Source organism: Lytechinus pictus, chromosome 12 (genome assembly GCF_037042905.1).
Source record: "Lytechinus pictus isolate F3 Inbred chromosome 12, Lp3.0, whole genome shotgun sequence".
Taxonomy (NCBI): domain Eukaryota; kingdom Metazoa; phylum Echinodermata; class Echinoidea; order Temnopleuroida; family Toxopneustidae; genus Lytechinus; species Lytechinus pictus.
Genome location: NC_087256.1, coordinates 18,193,923 through 18,212,510, shown reverse-complemented (window position 1 = coordinate 18,212,510; position 18,588 = coordinate 18,193,923). Strand labels below are relative to the sequence as shown.

The 18,588-nt window shown below is 37.3% G+C and overlaps 1 protein-coding gene across 2 annotated transcripts; it reads left to right on the top strand.

Annotated features, from left to right (window-relative positions):
• Positions 1-764: 764 nt before the first annotated feature.
• LOC129273632 (glutaredoxin-3-like) lies at positions 765-17,934 on the top strand. 2 transcript variants are annotated; one of them, XR_010295211.1, is made up of 10 exons: positions 885-1,111; positions 3,777-3,885; positions 4,538-4,612; positions 6,925-7,050; positions 7,964-8,138; positions 8,688-8,832; positions 9,357-9,467; positions 12,550-12,682; positions 15,505-15,802; positions 16,361-17,191. XR_010295211.1 is itself a non-coding variant. In XM_064107298.1 (9 exons), the coding sequence occupies exons 1-9, from the start codon at positions 1,047-1,049 to the stop codon at positions 15,547-15,549; spliced, it is 984 nt and encodes a 327-aa protein (XP_063963368.1). In that variant the 5' UTR covers positions 765-1,046; the 3' UTR covers positions 15,550-17,934. The 2 variants fall into 2 exon arrangements, 1 of the variants encoding a protein (XP_063963368.1); XM_064107298.1 differs by having other exon boundaries at positions 765-1,111; positions 15,505-17,934.
• The last annotated feature ends 654 nt before the right edge of the window (positions 17,935-18,588 follow it).

The window sequence follows — 18,588 nt, the reverse complement described above, 5'->3', positions numbered from 1 at the left end:
CTTGAATGCTTGAGCGCCTAGGCAGCTCAGCTAAAGCCGGGGTAAGGGGCCCGCTGGGAGAACAGTTCTCGGAACTGAAGTGGATACCCTGGGTAAATATACCTGGAGGAAATATTCTAACTTGATAGGAACAAAGGAAAGAGAATCAACTTCAGAAAGAAAAGAGTGGCACTTCACAGAGGGTATAATTCTGTGGGATATTTTAATGGGGGGCAGTTATAAGTCCCCCCTTGTACTCGGCCTCCCTGCCTTCGCCGCCCCTAGCAGCGAAACTGCAAATTAATTGTTGGTTGCCACCTGGAGGAGACATGAGTTTCACTGAATATAAAGATTGAAGTATTAGACCTATGGCTGTGTGTATTTAAAACAGAACTTAATTTTTTCCTCTGCAAAGTCTCAAATTAACCCAACAAAATGAGTGTTTTCTTTTTCTTTTTAATAAATGCAAAAACTCTAGTTACATATAAAAACATGCAAATAAAAAGATCCCCTTTTAAAGTTGCATTACTCATGACATGTTACTTCTCACTCCCCCCATCCCCCCCCCCCCCCCCAATTATCAACTATCTGAGTCTGACCAAGGAGATATCACTCTAGAGTGATATCTCCTTGGTCTGACTCATAGAGATGTATTACTAGTAGCGTTCCTCACCTGCTCCTCACCTGCTCCCGGTAAACTTTTGACCAATCGCAGACCCGGGTCGCAGACCTCGGTTATACCATGGACCTATTACATGGTTATACTAGGGAATTCGGTTCTTTAAGCCTAAATTGAACCCCAAACTACGTCCACTACAAATTTTTATAAGCCTAGCCTGTTATTTCATAATTAGCATTAATACATGTCTCCGACATCGCTACCCCCCCTTTTTTTTTTTACTTTCAGATTTTTCTCGGCCTCTGGCGGACCGGCGGGCTAGCCCGCCCGGGATCGACCGGCCGGACCGACCGGCAGCGCATCGCAGGCCAATTATTGCGCAATTGCCAGAGACTTTTTTGACCGAGCACGGAGACCTGATAAATCATCTTTTGGTTTTGGTATCGAAATGGCAGAACTTATTTCGATCAAGAGTGTGGAGGACTTTGGAAAAGAAGTAGAACAAACTGTTAGGTATGCATTCAGTTTCAGTTCTTTTGACAACCATTTGAAAAAAAAAAAATGCTTTCCTACTTCATCACCATGATCACGTTCATTGCCCCATGTGTTCATTTTCATGTCTTGTTCAAGTTGCGATTGTGTGTGACTTCTGAAGTTGTGACACCTGTTTAGTGTGTGCAATTGTGTACCCTCACTAACTTGACTGAAAGATAACTCAGGTGAGGGTAACAACACAAAATAAAATGTTCACATAATTGAGCAAGCCTAGCCCAGGCTTTTATTATACAGAATTATAAAACTGAGTGTCTATGATTGACATATGACTGAGATTGAGAACGATTTTTATTCTTACTAATTTTTCTTACTCTTAGTAAATCTTACACTGTCCAACGTACTTAGACTCTAAGTTTAATTATAAAATATCGCACACTTGATTAACCTTAACGTTTAGCATAATTGGACCGAAACAAAAATACAATCATTAAACCAAATACAAATCATGTGTATTTCTGTGGTACAGATGTTGAATATCAATGTCATAAAAAATAGAATTGAACAAAATATGGTGAATGGAAATTATTTACTTACTACCAGAACTTTGTTTTTTTGCCAAACATCGGACACAGTTTCCAATTAGATCTATCGGACATGTAAAAGTTAGGCGCTGCGATCATTTTTGGCAATTTTAATCATGCTCTAAACCCCAAAATAATTGCTTGATAAAACTTATTTCAGCTGCTCAAATTTATGCTGATTTTTATTATTACTCTCAATAATTTTGATATATCGGTAAATAATATTTATTTACTTACCAAATGGACCTCTTTCGGCTCTAAACATCAGACGCCTATGCTCAGCTGTGAGCTACTTTGTTCTAAAAAGCGAGTGCGTATGTGTTAAAAAACATTGATAATAATTACTTCTTATTAAGCGCTTTTTCAAAAGTTACAAAGTTAGCAAGGGTCATATTCTTTGGAAGTCAAAATCATGGATTTTACCCCTGGATTTAACCCCTGGAATATTTTTTTTGAGCAGCAACCTTGGTCTACTGTGTGTGTGTGTGCGACTTCAATAGAAAGTAAGTTCATGTATCACATGCATATTGCATGCAAGTCCAGTGCAGGACCCTGTAGTTGTGTGGAGGGAGTTGACGTAATTTTTGTCCGATATTTGGGCACTTAACTCCATCTCAATTCTCATCTTCCAAACAATTTTTCAGGAATTACATTTATTTTAGCATTAGTAAGTTACAAGGCCTAATCACTAATGTCAACAAATGTTAACACACCACAAAACACACCATAAACATTGTAACACACTAAGCCTCAAAGCCACTATTACATGTACTCGCCACAGCACAGGAGAGTCCCGATTTCAACTCCAAAATAGCCTTTGAAAATCAAATTTTGCTCTTGAAAATTAGAATCTGCACCATATCTCCAGTGCACATGGCGCTTAGCTCAGATTTAAAAAGTGTGATTGCTGAAAAATGCGCTAGAAATGAAGAAATTTGTGGTTTTTGTTTTAAGGTTGCCTTAAAGCCATTGTTACATGTACTCGCCTCAGCACAGGAGAGTCCTAATTTCAACTCCAAAATCGACCTTTGAAAATCAAATTTGGCTCTTGAAAATTAGAATCTGCACCATATTTCCAGTGCACATTGCGGCTTAGCTCAGATTAAAAAAGCGTGATTCCTGAAAAATACCTAGAAATGAAGAAATTGGTGGTTTTTGTTTCAAGGTTGCAAATGTTCTCACGAATTTAGGACTGAACAGTATGTTCAAAATGGCAAATCAAAATCAAAAGTCAACTGCATTGAATTTGCACCGAAGTAAATTCAGCTGCATACTAGCGTGTTGCCTTCAATCATCAGGGGCTCTGAGCGAAGGGCTGCTGTGACTTCCAGGTTGCATATCAAGTGCGGAGCCGCGTAATCCAGCGGCGCTTCCACACATCAACTTTTGATCGCTCGATGTGCCATGTCGAACAAAGGGCTGTTAGTGTTATCAACATTACTAGGTTTACAGTTAGGTTTAGGGTTAGTTTTTTTTCTATGAAAGCTTGAATCTGGCACTTTATTTTTTTCAACATGTCCGAGTTGCCTTAAGTGCTGAGTTGACCTTTATCCATTTGCAAAGCAACTCCAATATCGGAGATTGTCTCCCTCATTGGAGAGAGTCTTCAACAATCAACCATGTACCTCAGTCGCTGCAATCAAACAATGTATTGAAAACCATTTACTACCCGCAGATGGTAAAAAACTATAAGTAAACTTTTAATTTGATGATAATCATTCCGCATGTTCTGACAAAATGATTCTCAAAACCCAAATTTTTTTGGGAAATGCTCGATCAAATTTTTTCAGAAGTGCATTTAAAAAAGATGTGCTATTGTTTACTCTGCTATCTTTTATTTTGTCATGTAAAGTGATCGCCATTCAGGCAATTCAAAGCATGCAGTTTTTTTATTGCCTGGTTGAGTATCCGCCCATTGATATTGCTCAACTGCTTCCCATAAAAACAGAACAAAACAAAACGCCCCAACATTATCCTGTTGTGTTCAGAAGGAAAGTTCTTACATCTGGCAATTCTCTTCTGGGACAGAATTGTACAATTACCAAAATACTTTCAAATGATTGATGATGAAACCTATTATTTTTGTTGTTGTTCTCTGTCAGTGGTCTATTGGTGGTTCACTTCAGGGCGCAATGGGCCCCTCAGTGCCAGCAGATGAATGAGGTCATGCTTGAACTGGCCAAGGAACATCCACAGGTTCGCTTCTCAACGGTAAGTCTGCCTTTGTAACATCACCCTCTAGGGGGCCTTGGATCATCAATGGAGGGAGCTGTTTACAACTGGAAGGAAGGAAAGTGACACTGTCTACATTTATACATGAATCTAATGTCCTCAGTATTGAAACCCTGTAGGATGTGGTATCCAGATAAGGTGTAATTTGCCCAAATTGAATTTTAAGATTTTGAAAAAGCTCATCCACACAAATACTTGATTGATTGTAGAGGAATTTCATTGAGAGTTTCAAAAAAATACGGAGAAAACAACGTTTGAAGTTCAGGGCTCACTTAAGCATGAGATGTACACACTGCAATTTTGGTGAAACGTCCAAGCAGTCCTCAAAAAGTTGTGTTTATTGTTTCCTATTCATCTTAAAACTTGTAATTTGATAGTATAATGAAGGAGAATTAATCATATTGCATCAAAGTTTCAAAGCCATGATAATATCATTAGCTTTGTTCAAAAGAGATTTTTCCTACTGTGTTTTCAAACGAAACTTCACTAGTAAATAAAACATACCACAGATTATTATGAGTGGGACTGTAATACAGCCAAAGTGGTTATTGTTCGCTTATCTCAAGCATGTCTGAGGAACCTCCATGAGAGATATTTTTCTCTCTATTTTCATATTTCATTTATTTTTTAGGTTGAGGCTGAAGAACTTCCAGAAATTTCTAAAGAGTACAGCATCGCTGCAGTCCCCACGTTCATTTTAATCAAGGTGAGTCATACAACAAGTAATTGTTTGCATAATTCCACTCTAGCCCTCTTTCTCTCCTTTCCCTGTCCCTTTCTCTCTATTCCCCTTTCTCTTCCCCCTCTCCCGTTCTCTTCCCTTCCTTCCAATACCCCCCCCCCCAACACAATTTCCCATAATGGTCATTTAGGAAAACGGACCAACTCAAGTTTTAATGTTTGCTGCTAATATTGGTACAATTGTTCCACAGTTTCCTATCCCATATGTCATGACCACATCGTAACACGGTCACTGGTGCTGTCAAAGAGAAAGAATAATTAGTTGCGAATATGTATTGAAAGGCTCTATGGGCCATGTATTTGACTATATTATGTTACTGGCCTTGCAAGCTTGAATTTATGATTTTATTGCTCAGATTTCATTTTTAGTTTTTAGCCATTTGTTATTAGATTTATGGAGGAAACAAGATTCAGAATTGTCATTTTCATGGTTCTTTTAAAGTTTTTCACCATTTGCATTAGCATTGGAACAAGAGGGTGTTTCATAGTTATCATGACATTTGCTCTGGCGACAACTGCTCCGCTTTAAAATTCCACACACAAAAGAAATGACCAACTTTAACTCGGGGGGGGGGGGGGGGGCCAGTCAAATATATTGCTGTACACACGCGTGACCAAAAAACGCGTTTAAAGGGGTGTTTTTTTTCAGTTTTGGACGCGGTCCGCGCGTGGACTCGTTAAGGGTATCAAAAACACCGATTTAAAAAAAAAAGGGTGGTTTTGAAAGACTGGTCAATGGTCAATCGCGGGGTCAAACGTATTTAGGGTATGTTTTTTCCCTAAAGCTTTTTTTTTTAAAGACTAGCCAAACGTGTTTGGGTATGTTTTTTTCCCCAAGCTTTTTCAACGAGGTTATATTTTGGCGACAACTTGTTTAGGGGCCAAAATGTGTAAATAAACCCCGCGAAAAACTTGTGTAGGGGGTTATTTGCACACAGAGAAAAACTAGTTTAGGGGGTGTTTGGAAATTCCTTGGTCACGCGTGTGTACAGCAATATATTTGACTGGCCCCCCGGGCTTTAACCCTGGATTTAAGACTATACCCTATCCTAAACTTAGACCTAACATAAAACCTTATTGCAATCCTAACCCTAACCCTACATGTATATCATAGAAGAAATCAAGCCTGGAGCAATTGTTGGCAGAGCAAATGTGTCACCGTTGTAGTTTATGACAATCTTTGAGTGAAAATCACTGACTTTGTTTCATGAAATACTCCCCTGGATTTATTGCTTGCTGACAGGTTCTTGGTTCAAGATCTATGAATTTCATTATGATCTTTAAAGGACTAGTCCACCCCAACAAAAAGTGGATTTGAATAAAAAGAGAAAAGTCCAACAAACATAACACTGAAAATTTCGTCAAAATCGGATGTAAAATAAGAAAGTTATGGCCTTTTAAAGTTTCGCTTAATTTCACAAAACAGGTATATACACATCCTGGTTGGTATGCAAATGAGGGAACTGATGACGTCATCCACTCACTATTTCTTTTGTATTCTACTATATGAAATATGAAATATTTTTATTTTCTCCCCCTTGTCATGTGAAATCGAGTTTTATTCCCTGAACATGTGGAATTAACATTGTTTAACATTATGTGGTTCAGTCAAGTTCTACATTATTGTCAATTCTGTAAAATTTCAAATATTGTATAATTCAAACAATAAATAACAAAAGAAATAGTGAGTGATGGACATCATCGACTCTCTCATTTGCATATCACTGAGTTGTGCATATAACTGTTTTGAGAAAAATGAGCGAAACTTTAAAATGTCACAACTTTCTTATTTTACATCCGATTTCGATGAAATTTTCAGCATTATGCTTGTTACATTTTTCTCTATTGATTCAAATCAACATTTTTCTGGGGTGGACTTGACCTTTAAAGACTTCACCTTTTGCATCAGTATGGGAACTGGAAGTGTCATTGTCTTTCCATCATATGTGGCATATCAGCCTCGGCCCTGTTGAAGTTGCCATCATGGTAACTTTGCCGTCCAATGGTAACTTGCATAGAACCCTTGATTCTGATAGGCTGTTGATCAGCGTTACCCTGGTAGTTACCATTAGATAGCAAAGTTATCATGATAGTAACTTTTATGCAACGGGGTCCAGTAGTGTTCAATGTCATATTTATGGTTGCAAACGTTTCCGTAGTTCATGTAACTTTGAACTTCCAGTTGTAAACTTGATATGAGTGCTTGTTGGATTGCATTTTTATTTCTTATCATCTTTTACAGTTGATTTATGATTTTTTTTCCTTCTCTTCTATCAGGGAAAGAAAGAAGTAGACAGATTAGACGGAGCTAATGTACCGAAGCTTACCAAGATGGTCCAACACCATGCAGACCCCAATGCCAGTCCTGTCATGTTACCAACATCATCACAACCACCTCAAGAGGTTGGTCTTTAATGCCTTGTTTACATTTACTATGATCATCCCCGAATATTTGTTGCATCTTAAGTGGCTACAGGCTATTATTTTATGTGTTTACATTGAGTGCAGCCATTGTATGATTTCTTGTTATGGGCATCGAAGATGGCTAAGGATAAAGCCGAACAGAGGCCCTACAAAGATCGTACAATGTCTCTACGCTGTTTGTTCATTAAACCTATAATTTTTTAAAGGGTATGATCCTTCAATTTGAAAAAAAATTTATATAACTCAGAGATAAACAAAATTGTAGACCCTACAGTAACCGTGAATCTGTATGGAAATTGTACAGTAATCTTAAAATCATATGCCACCCTAAAGAGATGGTACGTTTAGCAGAGTATGATAACCGCATAATGAATCATGAATGTATACTCGATGTAAACGGGTCATTAGTGCTTTAAAGGGATGAGTTGATTTATCAAAAGTAGACAAATTTGCCTCTGACAGAATTAGAACTATGCTGTATGTTTTCTTGTGTATACTCAACAAAACTTGAACTTTTTAGAAGAAATGGAAGTCATTCATCTTCTAAAAATGCATCCAGTATCAATTAGGGTTCACTATTACCGTGCTCTGGATGCTTTAGACCAAGGAATAAAAAAAAAACCTATGTGATTTCATGCTAATGTTTTCATATCTGTAGCTGATGTTGTATCCTCAGATGATTTCATACTTTTCAGTCAAGTATGCACTATGCATATGACTACCTTCCATTTGTTGACTAATAACAAAAAAATTTCCGAACCATCTTTATGTGCAAAATATGTTCAATTTGACTCCTTAACGTTTTCTTTAAAGTCCAACAGATATTTGTGTCTCTACAGAATAATGATTCTAAAAAAATAACCCACAACGCTTATTTCTCCCTTCTGCGTAGGACCTTAACACAAAGTTAAAGAGACTCATAAATGCCGCCCCCTGTGTTGCGTTTGTGAAAGGATCTCAACAGGAGCCAAAATGTGGCTTTAGTCGGACACTGATGGGACTATTAGATGAACGTAAGATTGACTACAGTACGTTTGATATCCTGGGCGATGACGAAGTAAGGCAAGGTAAGAATTTAGTTAGATAGTTAATCTGTTAGTTAGTTGGTAGGTTAGCTAGATAGAAATTTAGTAAGTAACCAAGTAATTATTTAGTTAGTTCATTAGTTAGTTACATAATAATACCAGTAGTTACTTTGTTTGTTTGTTACTTAAATAATTTTTAGGGTAGTTCTAGGTAGTAAGTTTGTTTGTTGATTGGTATGTATTAGTTTCATTATTTCATTAGTTAATGATGTATAGGTGTATAATTTTGTTGGTTTATTTTGTCAATTTATTTGCATTTTTTTTTTCATCTTATTTTGCTTTATGTATTTTTTTTAATTGATATTCACTTTTTCCCACCTTTTTTGTCCTTTGAATGGTGAAGCTGCTTGTATGTGAATAAATAAAATTACAAGGTTAAAAAGTAATATCTTTGTTATTTTCTCATGGATTTTCACCATAGCTTTGTTAGTATTTTCCTTTTTATTTGTTTTACAACCCACCTTATGTCAGGGTAAAGTTCCCTTTTAATTTTCATTCATACATTTGTGTTTGCATTTGATTCCTCCACAGGATTAAAGAAGTATTCTGATTGGCCAACGTTTCCTCAGGTGTATGTAAACGGGGAGCTGATTGGTGGACTGGATATTATCAAGGAGCTAGATGCTAGCGGGGAACTTGACCAGACTCTTCCTAAGAAAACAAACTTAGAAGACAGGTTAGAAGACAGACCTGATTCTCTAGTCTCTCATTATTATGACTGAAAAAATACTTGCTTGAAAAAAAAGGTGACATGATACTAGTAATACATAAATGCAGCATGATAAAACATGTATACAGAATTGTGGCTGTACACCAAACAGATACAAGCTGTCACCGAAAAAAAAAATGTATGAAGAAACTTAGAATCTTCCCCTTTTTAAAAATTTGTTCGTCAAAATTGAATTTAAGGATTAAAAGTATGCAGGTATTACTAGGTTCGGATGGGTAAAAGACAAAGGTTTTTTTTTTTTCCTTCAGATTAATCATGATAATAACTATAATAATCCGTTTCTGTATAGCGCTTCATAAATCGGGTGTATTGTCTTTGTGCAATGGGCCTGTGCTGGTCAGAGTAATACAAGTGAAATATTCATAGCAGTAACGATAGCAACATTCACAATGCATATTACGTATCCTTATTCCATTCAACATAATGTTCTAGGTGCTTACCAATCATATTTATCGTGTGTCTTTACTCAGATTAAAGGGACTGATCAATCGATCGCCGGTAATTCTTTTCATGAAGGGACATCCTGGTGAACCTCGCTGTGGATTCAGTAGGACTATCACTGCAATCCTCAAAGACACAGGGTATGTATGCTAGGCCCGTTTCGGGTACACGTGTACACGTGTACACGCACGGTCAAGTCAGTGCACGTGTACTAAATTCCATCACCGTGTACACGGTAGCATCTGCATAAAGCTTGCATGGGACTACAAAATCAGTGAACAAGCTCACAGCCTCACATTAAATCATAGTTCTCAGACACTGCACATATTCTAATTACTAATATGTCAATATATTTCAATTAATCTAGAGTGAGTTCACTTCCAAAATCGCCGATTTAATCCACATACATTCTGGAGACTCAAGTTTTTGTACCACGAAATGGGTCTGCTCCGCCTCCGGTCTCGAAAGTTTTGCTCAATTACACTCATAGCCAATTTGAGAATCACCAATTGCAACAGCGATCATTGCTACAACTTACGTGTTATACGCTCGTACACATGTGCTACAAGCCTACAAACAAACGCTCCTCAAATTGGCAACAAAATAATGAAAATCAATCGATAACTTCAGTTACACTTCATTCTGCAGCGATCTGTGCATGCACGTACGGTACAGTATACAAAATGCGCATCCAACGAGCGTCGGCGCTAGCAGGGCCCTGCACTGATTTTCTTTTGCATTCTTTATTAATTTAATGCGCTGCTAAGCTGAGTAAACTTTTAATTTGCACCAATTTTTGTGGATTGATACTTCAAACTTCTCTGGTAAGCTTTAAAACCGTGACTTAGGCTATATAGACCCCCTTTTTAATGACATGTTGATGCAGGTCCGTGTCGACATGAAAACAACTCGCTCTCAGAGTGTTTACAACGTGTACACGTGTACACGACCGAAAAACACGCCGTGTACACGTGCATCAAAAATGGACTTTCAAAACGGGCCTAATGTATGCTAACACTTGGGGTTAGTTTCATAAAACTTGTTATAATAACAAATTTACAATAGCCGTTAAAAGCTTCTGAAATCCTTCAATCCGATTGGCTGATAGTAAGTTTGTTATAGAAATTGTGCATTTATTGTTATTATAGAATGGGTATCATGCATAAGTAATTATTATACAACACATGGATAGATCCTTGACAGCTGATTGGATGAAAGCGTGTCACGTGACATTCAGAGGAATCAGCTATAGCACGCTAAGATATGCTAGCCGTGCTATAGTCGACTATTGCACGCTCGTGCTATAGTCGACTATAGCACGCTGAAGTAAATGAGCCAGCACTGCAAGAACCCTGGGCACACTGAACCCATGGTCATGCCCCGTACACGTTAAGTGAATACGCGCATACGTAATCACGTTTTCGTATCTCTGACCGATGTACGTAGCACTGCGCATACACGTTGCTAAGCTGAACACAATGCGCGTACGTACGTTGCTAAGCAAATTATTCCCAGGGTACGGCTGCGTACCTTCTGGATTTCCTTCTGGGTTTTATGTAATTCGTTCACAAATTGGACTTCATGGATCTATGACTTTATGGATCTATGTTGAAAATACTTGACTCTCCTGGGATTACTGGAGTAAATCTACTGACGCTCAAAAGACAACATTGTAAGCAAAATAAGACCTAACGCGCGTTAGTCATAGACTAGACCTATAGATCTAGCCTATATAGATCTAGTCTAAAGTAGCTATCGGTGTTGTATAAAACAAATATTCAATGTTGTATTCGTGCGACGTTCCGAATATTACATTCGTTGCAAGTTGAAACAGTCTATTCAACTCCGCTTCGCGTCGTTGAATAGACTGTTTCAACTTGCACACTCATGCAATATTCGGAACGATCGCACTCATCAACATTGAATATTTGTATACCGATGCATGGCCAGCCATGCATACGGTAAATTTGCCATGCGTCCGGTAATTACTTATGCATGGCAAATTTACCGGATGCATGGCTAGCCATGCGTCGGTAATTACCAATGTATGGTTGTAAAAAAAATTGATTTTGAGCCCAAAAATTCAACCATTCTATAAAACAAATGATACACAGGTTTGTTTGTGCATCGGTAGGATCAGTGAGCATGCGGTAACTATGGAAACTAGTCTAAACCCACTCGGCTGCACCTTGTGGGTTTAACAGTTCCGTAGTTACCTTATGCTCACAAATCCTACCGATAAACTCAAATATGTGCATCATTTATATATAATGTTTTTATGTAACAGGACACTAGTTTTATCCCACTCTTTCTAATTTCTGTTTCTATTCATCCTGCATAGTCTAATCACATTTCATTTACTAATGTTTAAAAACATGTTTTCAGTTATGAACAATAGCCATTCAGACTTACAATAGAAAATTCAATTTTTTCCACTTCTCAAGAAACTGAAAGCACAAGTTACATTAATTATTAATAGTTTTACCCATTTTATATACATATTTTTTAATTTCTAGTTCAGCTATGCTCAATCGTGTCAAATACCCGCTTGGTCTGACACAACTTTCATAAGACTATGAGGGATGATGTTGAGCTTTATCCCATAATTTCTAAAAAATATGCTAATGTTGGTACCTCAGTCTTTTCAAGGAGTTTACTAGAAAGGAGGTTATACCCCAAAAGAAGATTATTAAGTTTCTCAAAGGAGAGAGTAGGGGGGGGGGAGAGGTTCTGTGTCTAAGAATTCTAAAACCTACCGTAGCCAGACATAACTCCAAAAGTATTTATCTTGATATTGCATTATATCATTTTTTTTTTCCATGCATGCTATATTCATGATCATGATGATGATGATGATCCACAGCAGTTATATTGCGCCATATATGTGTTAAAAACATTCATAGGCGCAGGCTCATCCAATAAGTTAATCACTACACATCTGCCGAAATGAGTGAGTTTTGAGAGACGGTTTAAAGAATTCTATGCTGTCAGTTTCACGAAGTGAAGAAGGGAGGGAGTTCCAAAGGCGTGGAGCAATAGAAGAAAAGGCACGGTCTCCAAATCCCCTTAGAAGAGTGACACCAGTACAAGAAGAGCACATGCCAGGACGTACACAGCGTTCTATAAGGGAGGTCACGTATCCTGGAGCTAAACCATGCACAGCCTATTCATGATTAAAATATTATCATTCTCAGTGCTTGTTCAATTTTGTTTATCTTGTAGGATCAAATATGATACATTCGACATCCTCCAAGACCAAGAAGTTAGACAGGGGTTAAAGACGTTTTCTAATTGGCCAACGTTTCCACAGCTTTATGTAAACGGTGAGCTGATTGGAGGATTAGATATTGTTAAGGTAAGCAATGCTGAATTTGGAATATGTTGAAAGTAGTGCTGTAGCTCGGATCACCTTCCGAACTGAATCCCGCCGAGTTGAGCTGGTTCGGTTCGGATATTACGAACCGGGCTACACTGCCAAGCTCTCTCAACCCGGAAAATTAACCCGAATGCTTTACAACTTGTTTCCGTCATCGCGATAAAAGTAAAAATCCATTTAATTGTTGAACATCGATCTATTCACCTGCAAAGTTAGAGGCAGACTCAAGCCAAGCCTTACCGCTCATTCATAACTTTAATAGGTAGTCCGGTCCGTCCATGCATGACGATTGGCCTAAGTACTTGGCTCTGTTTTTTTCAGCCCGTTATAATCCAGCATAAAGCAATCTTTGCAATCCATGCGCCCCTGCGCTGCCGGCCACCCTGGGCCTGCGCATATTCTGTGTACATGTGGCTGTGCGGCTATACTGTGCCGTTGTCACAATGTATGTATTATGTGTCCATATAGTGTACAGTGCACGTTCAATGCGTGTGTATGGAGTTATGTGATTGATCACCTGGTCAGGAATGGTTTCAATCACTTGCTTGATCGAGGGCCAGGTTGTCATGTTTACTTTAATTTTCTTGGTTTTGTGAGCTACATTTAACTGTCATCGGTGGTGGTCATAAAGAAGTCCGAATGAGAATTATGTTTCCTTCAAGATGATTGTGATGACAAATGACTTTTTTGTTTCCATGTTGTGCCCGAAACTACCCCCCCCCCCGCGTTACAATGGTATATTTACGGCGTCTGTTTATTTACAATTCAGTCACCGCAGTGTGATGTGGTGTGACGTGATTCAGCCAGTTATCAATTTCGTTGATGAAGAGAAGAGAGAAAGAAAACTCGAATGAATGAATGAATGAATGAAGGAAGGAAAAATTATTTGAAAATGACTGATATACAGTTTGGATGAAAATCATTTTAAACCACTTTTCCTTTTAGGCTCCCACACACTACGGTCTTGTATTAATTTCCCCAGACCCCAGCTATATAAAGTGTGACGGAGTGAAGTGAATGAAAGCATTGGATATTGAAATGATGCGATTGCAAAGTTTTAAAATTGGTACAAGAATGTTTTGAAAGAAACTGTAGAAGAAAGACCACTCAAGATTTCAAAAGAAATAAATTTTATTCCTTCTTATTTTATTTTGATATCGTGGACAATATTGCAACAAATAAATCTTACCTATACAAAAGAAAAAGAAATACATGTTGAAAATTAATGGGATTTTTTCTTTCTCCAGAGCGAAAGATGAAAAGGAAGTATGCAATATATCCCAATGCTCTTCCTCGTCTTATTTTTTTAAAACAATATTTTAATCATTTTGTGATTGGTTTAGTTTCATTGACTCATGAAAAAATCCCCCTTCCAATTTTCTGATCACTATTAGCTGTTAATAAAGTAATAAAGTATCCCAAAAGCCAAAACCCATTTCTAGTCAACTTTGGCTTCGTTCTACTGGAATTTTCATCGCCCTTGGTTATAATTTATTGTCAAAAACAATGTCTGGAGAGTATCTGGAATTAGGTCACCACGAAGAATAACTTCGACAGCCGGGTATAATAAACAATGTGGTTTCGGCTTTCGCACATTCCAAAGCATGTTGATCTTTCATTCAAGACCATGTGCTTACGGCCGGAGAGTGATTCCTGTAATTGACAGATGAATGAACCAATCACAGCTCACAAAGACTAAAGTTAACTGTTATTGGCTGGTTTGGATGTGTTGGTGCGATTATAGATGGGAGTGGTCGTATTTCTTGTTTAATTTACGCGTTGTACTACTGGCCTAGCGCTCAGCCAATGGCTGATGAACAGAGATGCGAGTCAACGTACACGTATGTTGCACTATTATAGCGAGGGCCAGGGCGGGAGCGGAGGTGCGCAGCGGATGAGGAAAAAGTCTGAATTGCATGTCCTCAAGCTACGAGTCGAGCGAGTACAGTGTTGACAGTAGAGAGTTTGGTGATAGATTAATTATAAAGACAAAGTATTGGCATGTGGCGTGTAAACAAAAGATAAGATTTTCGGGTGTGTGTCCTCTTTTGAGGACAAGGTCAGAGGGGTGATGTCAGTCACAGTAGTTACAGTCAAGTAGGTCAAAACATTACATTTTTTTGCACAACGCACATCAAATTAAACTGGTCCGGGTTACCGAGCCAAACCGAGACTTACTTTGATTCTAATAAAATTTCCGAGCCGATTTCGGGCCGAGTTGAAGGCTCCGAGCTACAGCTCTAGTTGAAAGTTGAATATATCTCACTGCATGAATGTGGGTGGTACGTTTCAGTATTGGGATTATTTCAATGGTCACATCCCCTTGGTCATAAACAGAGGTATATTCTCCAGTACCTATTACAATTTCCTTTTCCTTCTTCCACTCTTAACCATATTTGCTTTTGCAAAGATTGACCATTTGAAAATTTGATTTGGATTTCAAATATTGAGTCTATTTTGAATTATTAGATATATAGATTTATTTTTTACATTTAGACTCTTATAGACAAAATTTTCATGTTTCAAAATTAGATGTATAGTAAATCTAATTAAATGTTCACCTGCCAGTCACTTTGATAATTATATTACACACAAAACTCGTATTTTTTAAAAATCTGCCCCCCTTACACTTCTCTAACCACATTACCCCACTTTGTCTTTTTCAAACACGCACATACCTTTCTCTCTCTCTCATGATATTACCATTCTATTTACCTTCATCTCTCTTTCTCTTTCTTCCTCTCTTACTTTCTCCCCCTCTTGTTCTCAAACTCTTTATTATTATCTTTTTTTTATTTCAGGAACTGCAAGAGTCAGGAGAATTGGTGAATATATTACAAGGGTGAATCATGTTCTCTTCCTGTTTTGGTAATTAAAGCCATCTGTTAAAACTCTGGTGGTTCTGCTATTTCCATCTTTGTCTGTCTCGTCATAGCCACCATATGTAAATACCATCCCATCAAAAGGAGAAGTTAACAAACAGGTATTAAGGTTCCAACTTTTGGAAAGTATTTTGTAAAACCTGCTTTTAATATTTAAAAGATCTTTTGAATGACTAGAGTATGGCAAGCCAAGTGTATTTACTTGTTACTTTTAAAGGTCAAGTCTACTCCAGACAAATGTTGATTTGAATAAATAGAGAAAAATCTAACGAGCATAATGCTGAAAAATTCATCAAAATTGGATGTAAAATAAGAAAGTTATGACATTTTAAAGTTTCGCATATTTTTCTCAAAACAGTTATATGCACAACTCAGTGATATGCAAATGCGAGAGTCTATGATGTCCATAACTCACTATTTCTTTTGTTTTTTATTGTTTGAATTATACAATATTTCAATTTATACAGAATTGACAATAATTCAGGGAAGAATAAAGCTCGATTTCAAATGACATGGGTGAGAAAATCAGAATATTTCGTATTTCAGATAATAAAATACAAAAGAAATAGTGAGTGCGTGATGTCATCAGTCCCCTCATTTGCATACTGGCCAGGATGTGCATATAACTGTTGTGTGAAACTATAAGCGAAACTTTAAAATGTCATAACTTTCTTATTTTACATCCTATTTTGATGGAATTTTCAGTGTTATGATTGTTGGATTTTTCTCTTTTTATTCAAATCAACTTTTTGTCGGGGTGGACTTGTCCTTTAAGTATGATAGCAATAGTTTTTTATGTTGACTCTGACAGACAAACAAACAAACGAGCATACATTTTGTTGTAAAGTTTATATTTCAATCAATGTTAGATTTCTGTTGGAAGTTTACACTTTACAGATCGATTCTGGCTGTAGCAAATTAGTTTACAGTTCCTTGTTATAAGAAGCAGATCAGCTATTATTTGCAAGATATAAATATACGATCGATAACAATTTTTTTTTGCAACACCCCATTAGTGTCTCTTGACACGCAGTTATTGTGAAACCAAAATTACAATTATGATTGCAATTACCAACAGGAGAATGCCTCCTCAGTCACTTCAATGTCATTCATTTGCATACTCTACAAAGAGGAAGTCTATACAATCACGCACCAAGGTCTGACAGATAGAGGAAGATTTGAGGGTAGGGTGAAAAATCAACCATTCCCCAGAACATGAAATAATGTTCTCCAATGAAAGTCATGATGATAATAGATATTCAGTTCATAGTTAAAGAAAAAAAAAAGTACTGTATACAGGATTTAACATGTTTTTTTTTTACAGCACTCTTGACTTGAACAGGATTTCTTTGAAATAATTTGAAAGAATTCAATTATTCATGTTGATATATGTTATATGTTCTTCCAGTCGATACTTTGATGTTTAGACTTGTTTTAATTCTTATAATATTAATTGCAGTCTTATTAGGCAGTTTTAAGTGAATTAAAACGCAGTGTAAAAGACCACAATTGTTCTGATTTAATCAAAATATTGCCCTATTCATTTCTAAGAATGTTAATGTTCTTGTTGTGTTGTCTGTATTTTTTGCATATCCGTTGTCTTAAATTGTTGGGGGGGGGGAGTGGGGGAGAGTGAAGTATAGAGAGAGAGGGCCACACATCTGCCAAGTATTCTGATTTATTCAGAATTTTATCCTGTTTAAATAGTCTAAATCATTTAGATTCATGGGTCCGTATTCTGAAGTCGGGTTTAACTTAAACTCAGGTTTAAAGTTGTGGTTTAAGTATGGAAAGCCAATTGTTCCATAAATCACTAACAGTAGAGATATCATACTTCAGCTCATTTGGCTCACAAATCATTCATAATTGTCTAGGAAGTATAAAAAGATTATTTCTTTACCATCGATGAATCAGGAAAGAGGACAGTAAACATAAGAAACATACAACTTAATAAATAATTTTGATACTTTTGGCTTCCCATACTTAAAACACAACTTTAAACCTGAGTTTAAGTTAAACCTGACTTCAGAATACGGGCCTTTGTGTTTCTAGTGCATTTGCATATTTCTTTGACTATCTCATATGTGCAAAATTCAAAGCGGTATTTTGCTTGAAAAGTGAAATATACCATGGGCCCGTTGACTTTTGCCATAAAAAAAACTCTGAATAAACAAAAACTCTGGCAAACAAAATTATGCCATTGAAAATTACACATTAAAAAACTCTGTCAAAAAAATTGCCAGAGTTTTTTATGGCAAAAGTTTTATGCAACGGGCTCCATGTGTCAACATGATTTATTAATGTCCTGCTAATGTTTGTGTAAAATACATTTCTGCTGGTACAGCATAATATTGCATACATTGTTATTCTTGTTTGATAGTACCAAAGGTTAGTACTCCACTGGGAGGGAGGGAGGAAGAGAGAGGGAGAGAGCAAGATGGGAGGGAGGAATGGGAGAAAAAGTGAGAGGGAGGGATAGAAACAAGAGAAAGGAGGTAGTGGGAGGGAGCAATCTAGATGGAGAGAAGGGGGAAATGAGCAAGAGAATGGGGAGAAATTAAGGAGCAAGCAAGAGAGAGAGAGGAATGTCAATATTGAAGAGAAAGGAGGAATGCAGAGAGAGAGAGAGGTGGGGGAAAGGCGAGAGTCATATTTGAGATGGAAATAGTGATAATAGTAATAATCATTATTATGATAATACTAATTTTAATAATGCTATATTGACCCAGGGGAGCCCCTTCTGTTCCAAAACTATTCTCAAAGTGGGGCCTGTTTACAGGGAGGGAGGAGGATTGCTGCTGTGCAACACCTTGGGGCACAACCAATAGCATGCATAAACCTTTAGTTTTCTTTCCAAATGCCCCTGCTTAACAATTCCTCCCCCAATATTTTCTCTTGAACCTGCCCCCCCCCCCTGTCACAGTCACTCTTCAGACAGGTACATGTGTATATTGAATTAGACAGCGGTAAGAATACTATCAATTACATATTTGAGATGCCATA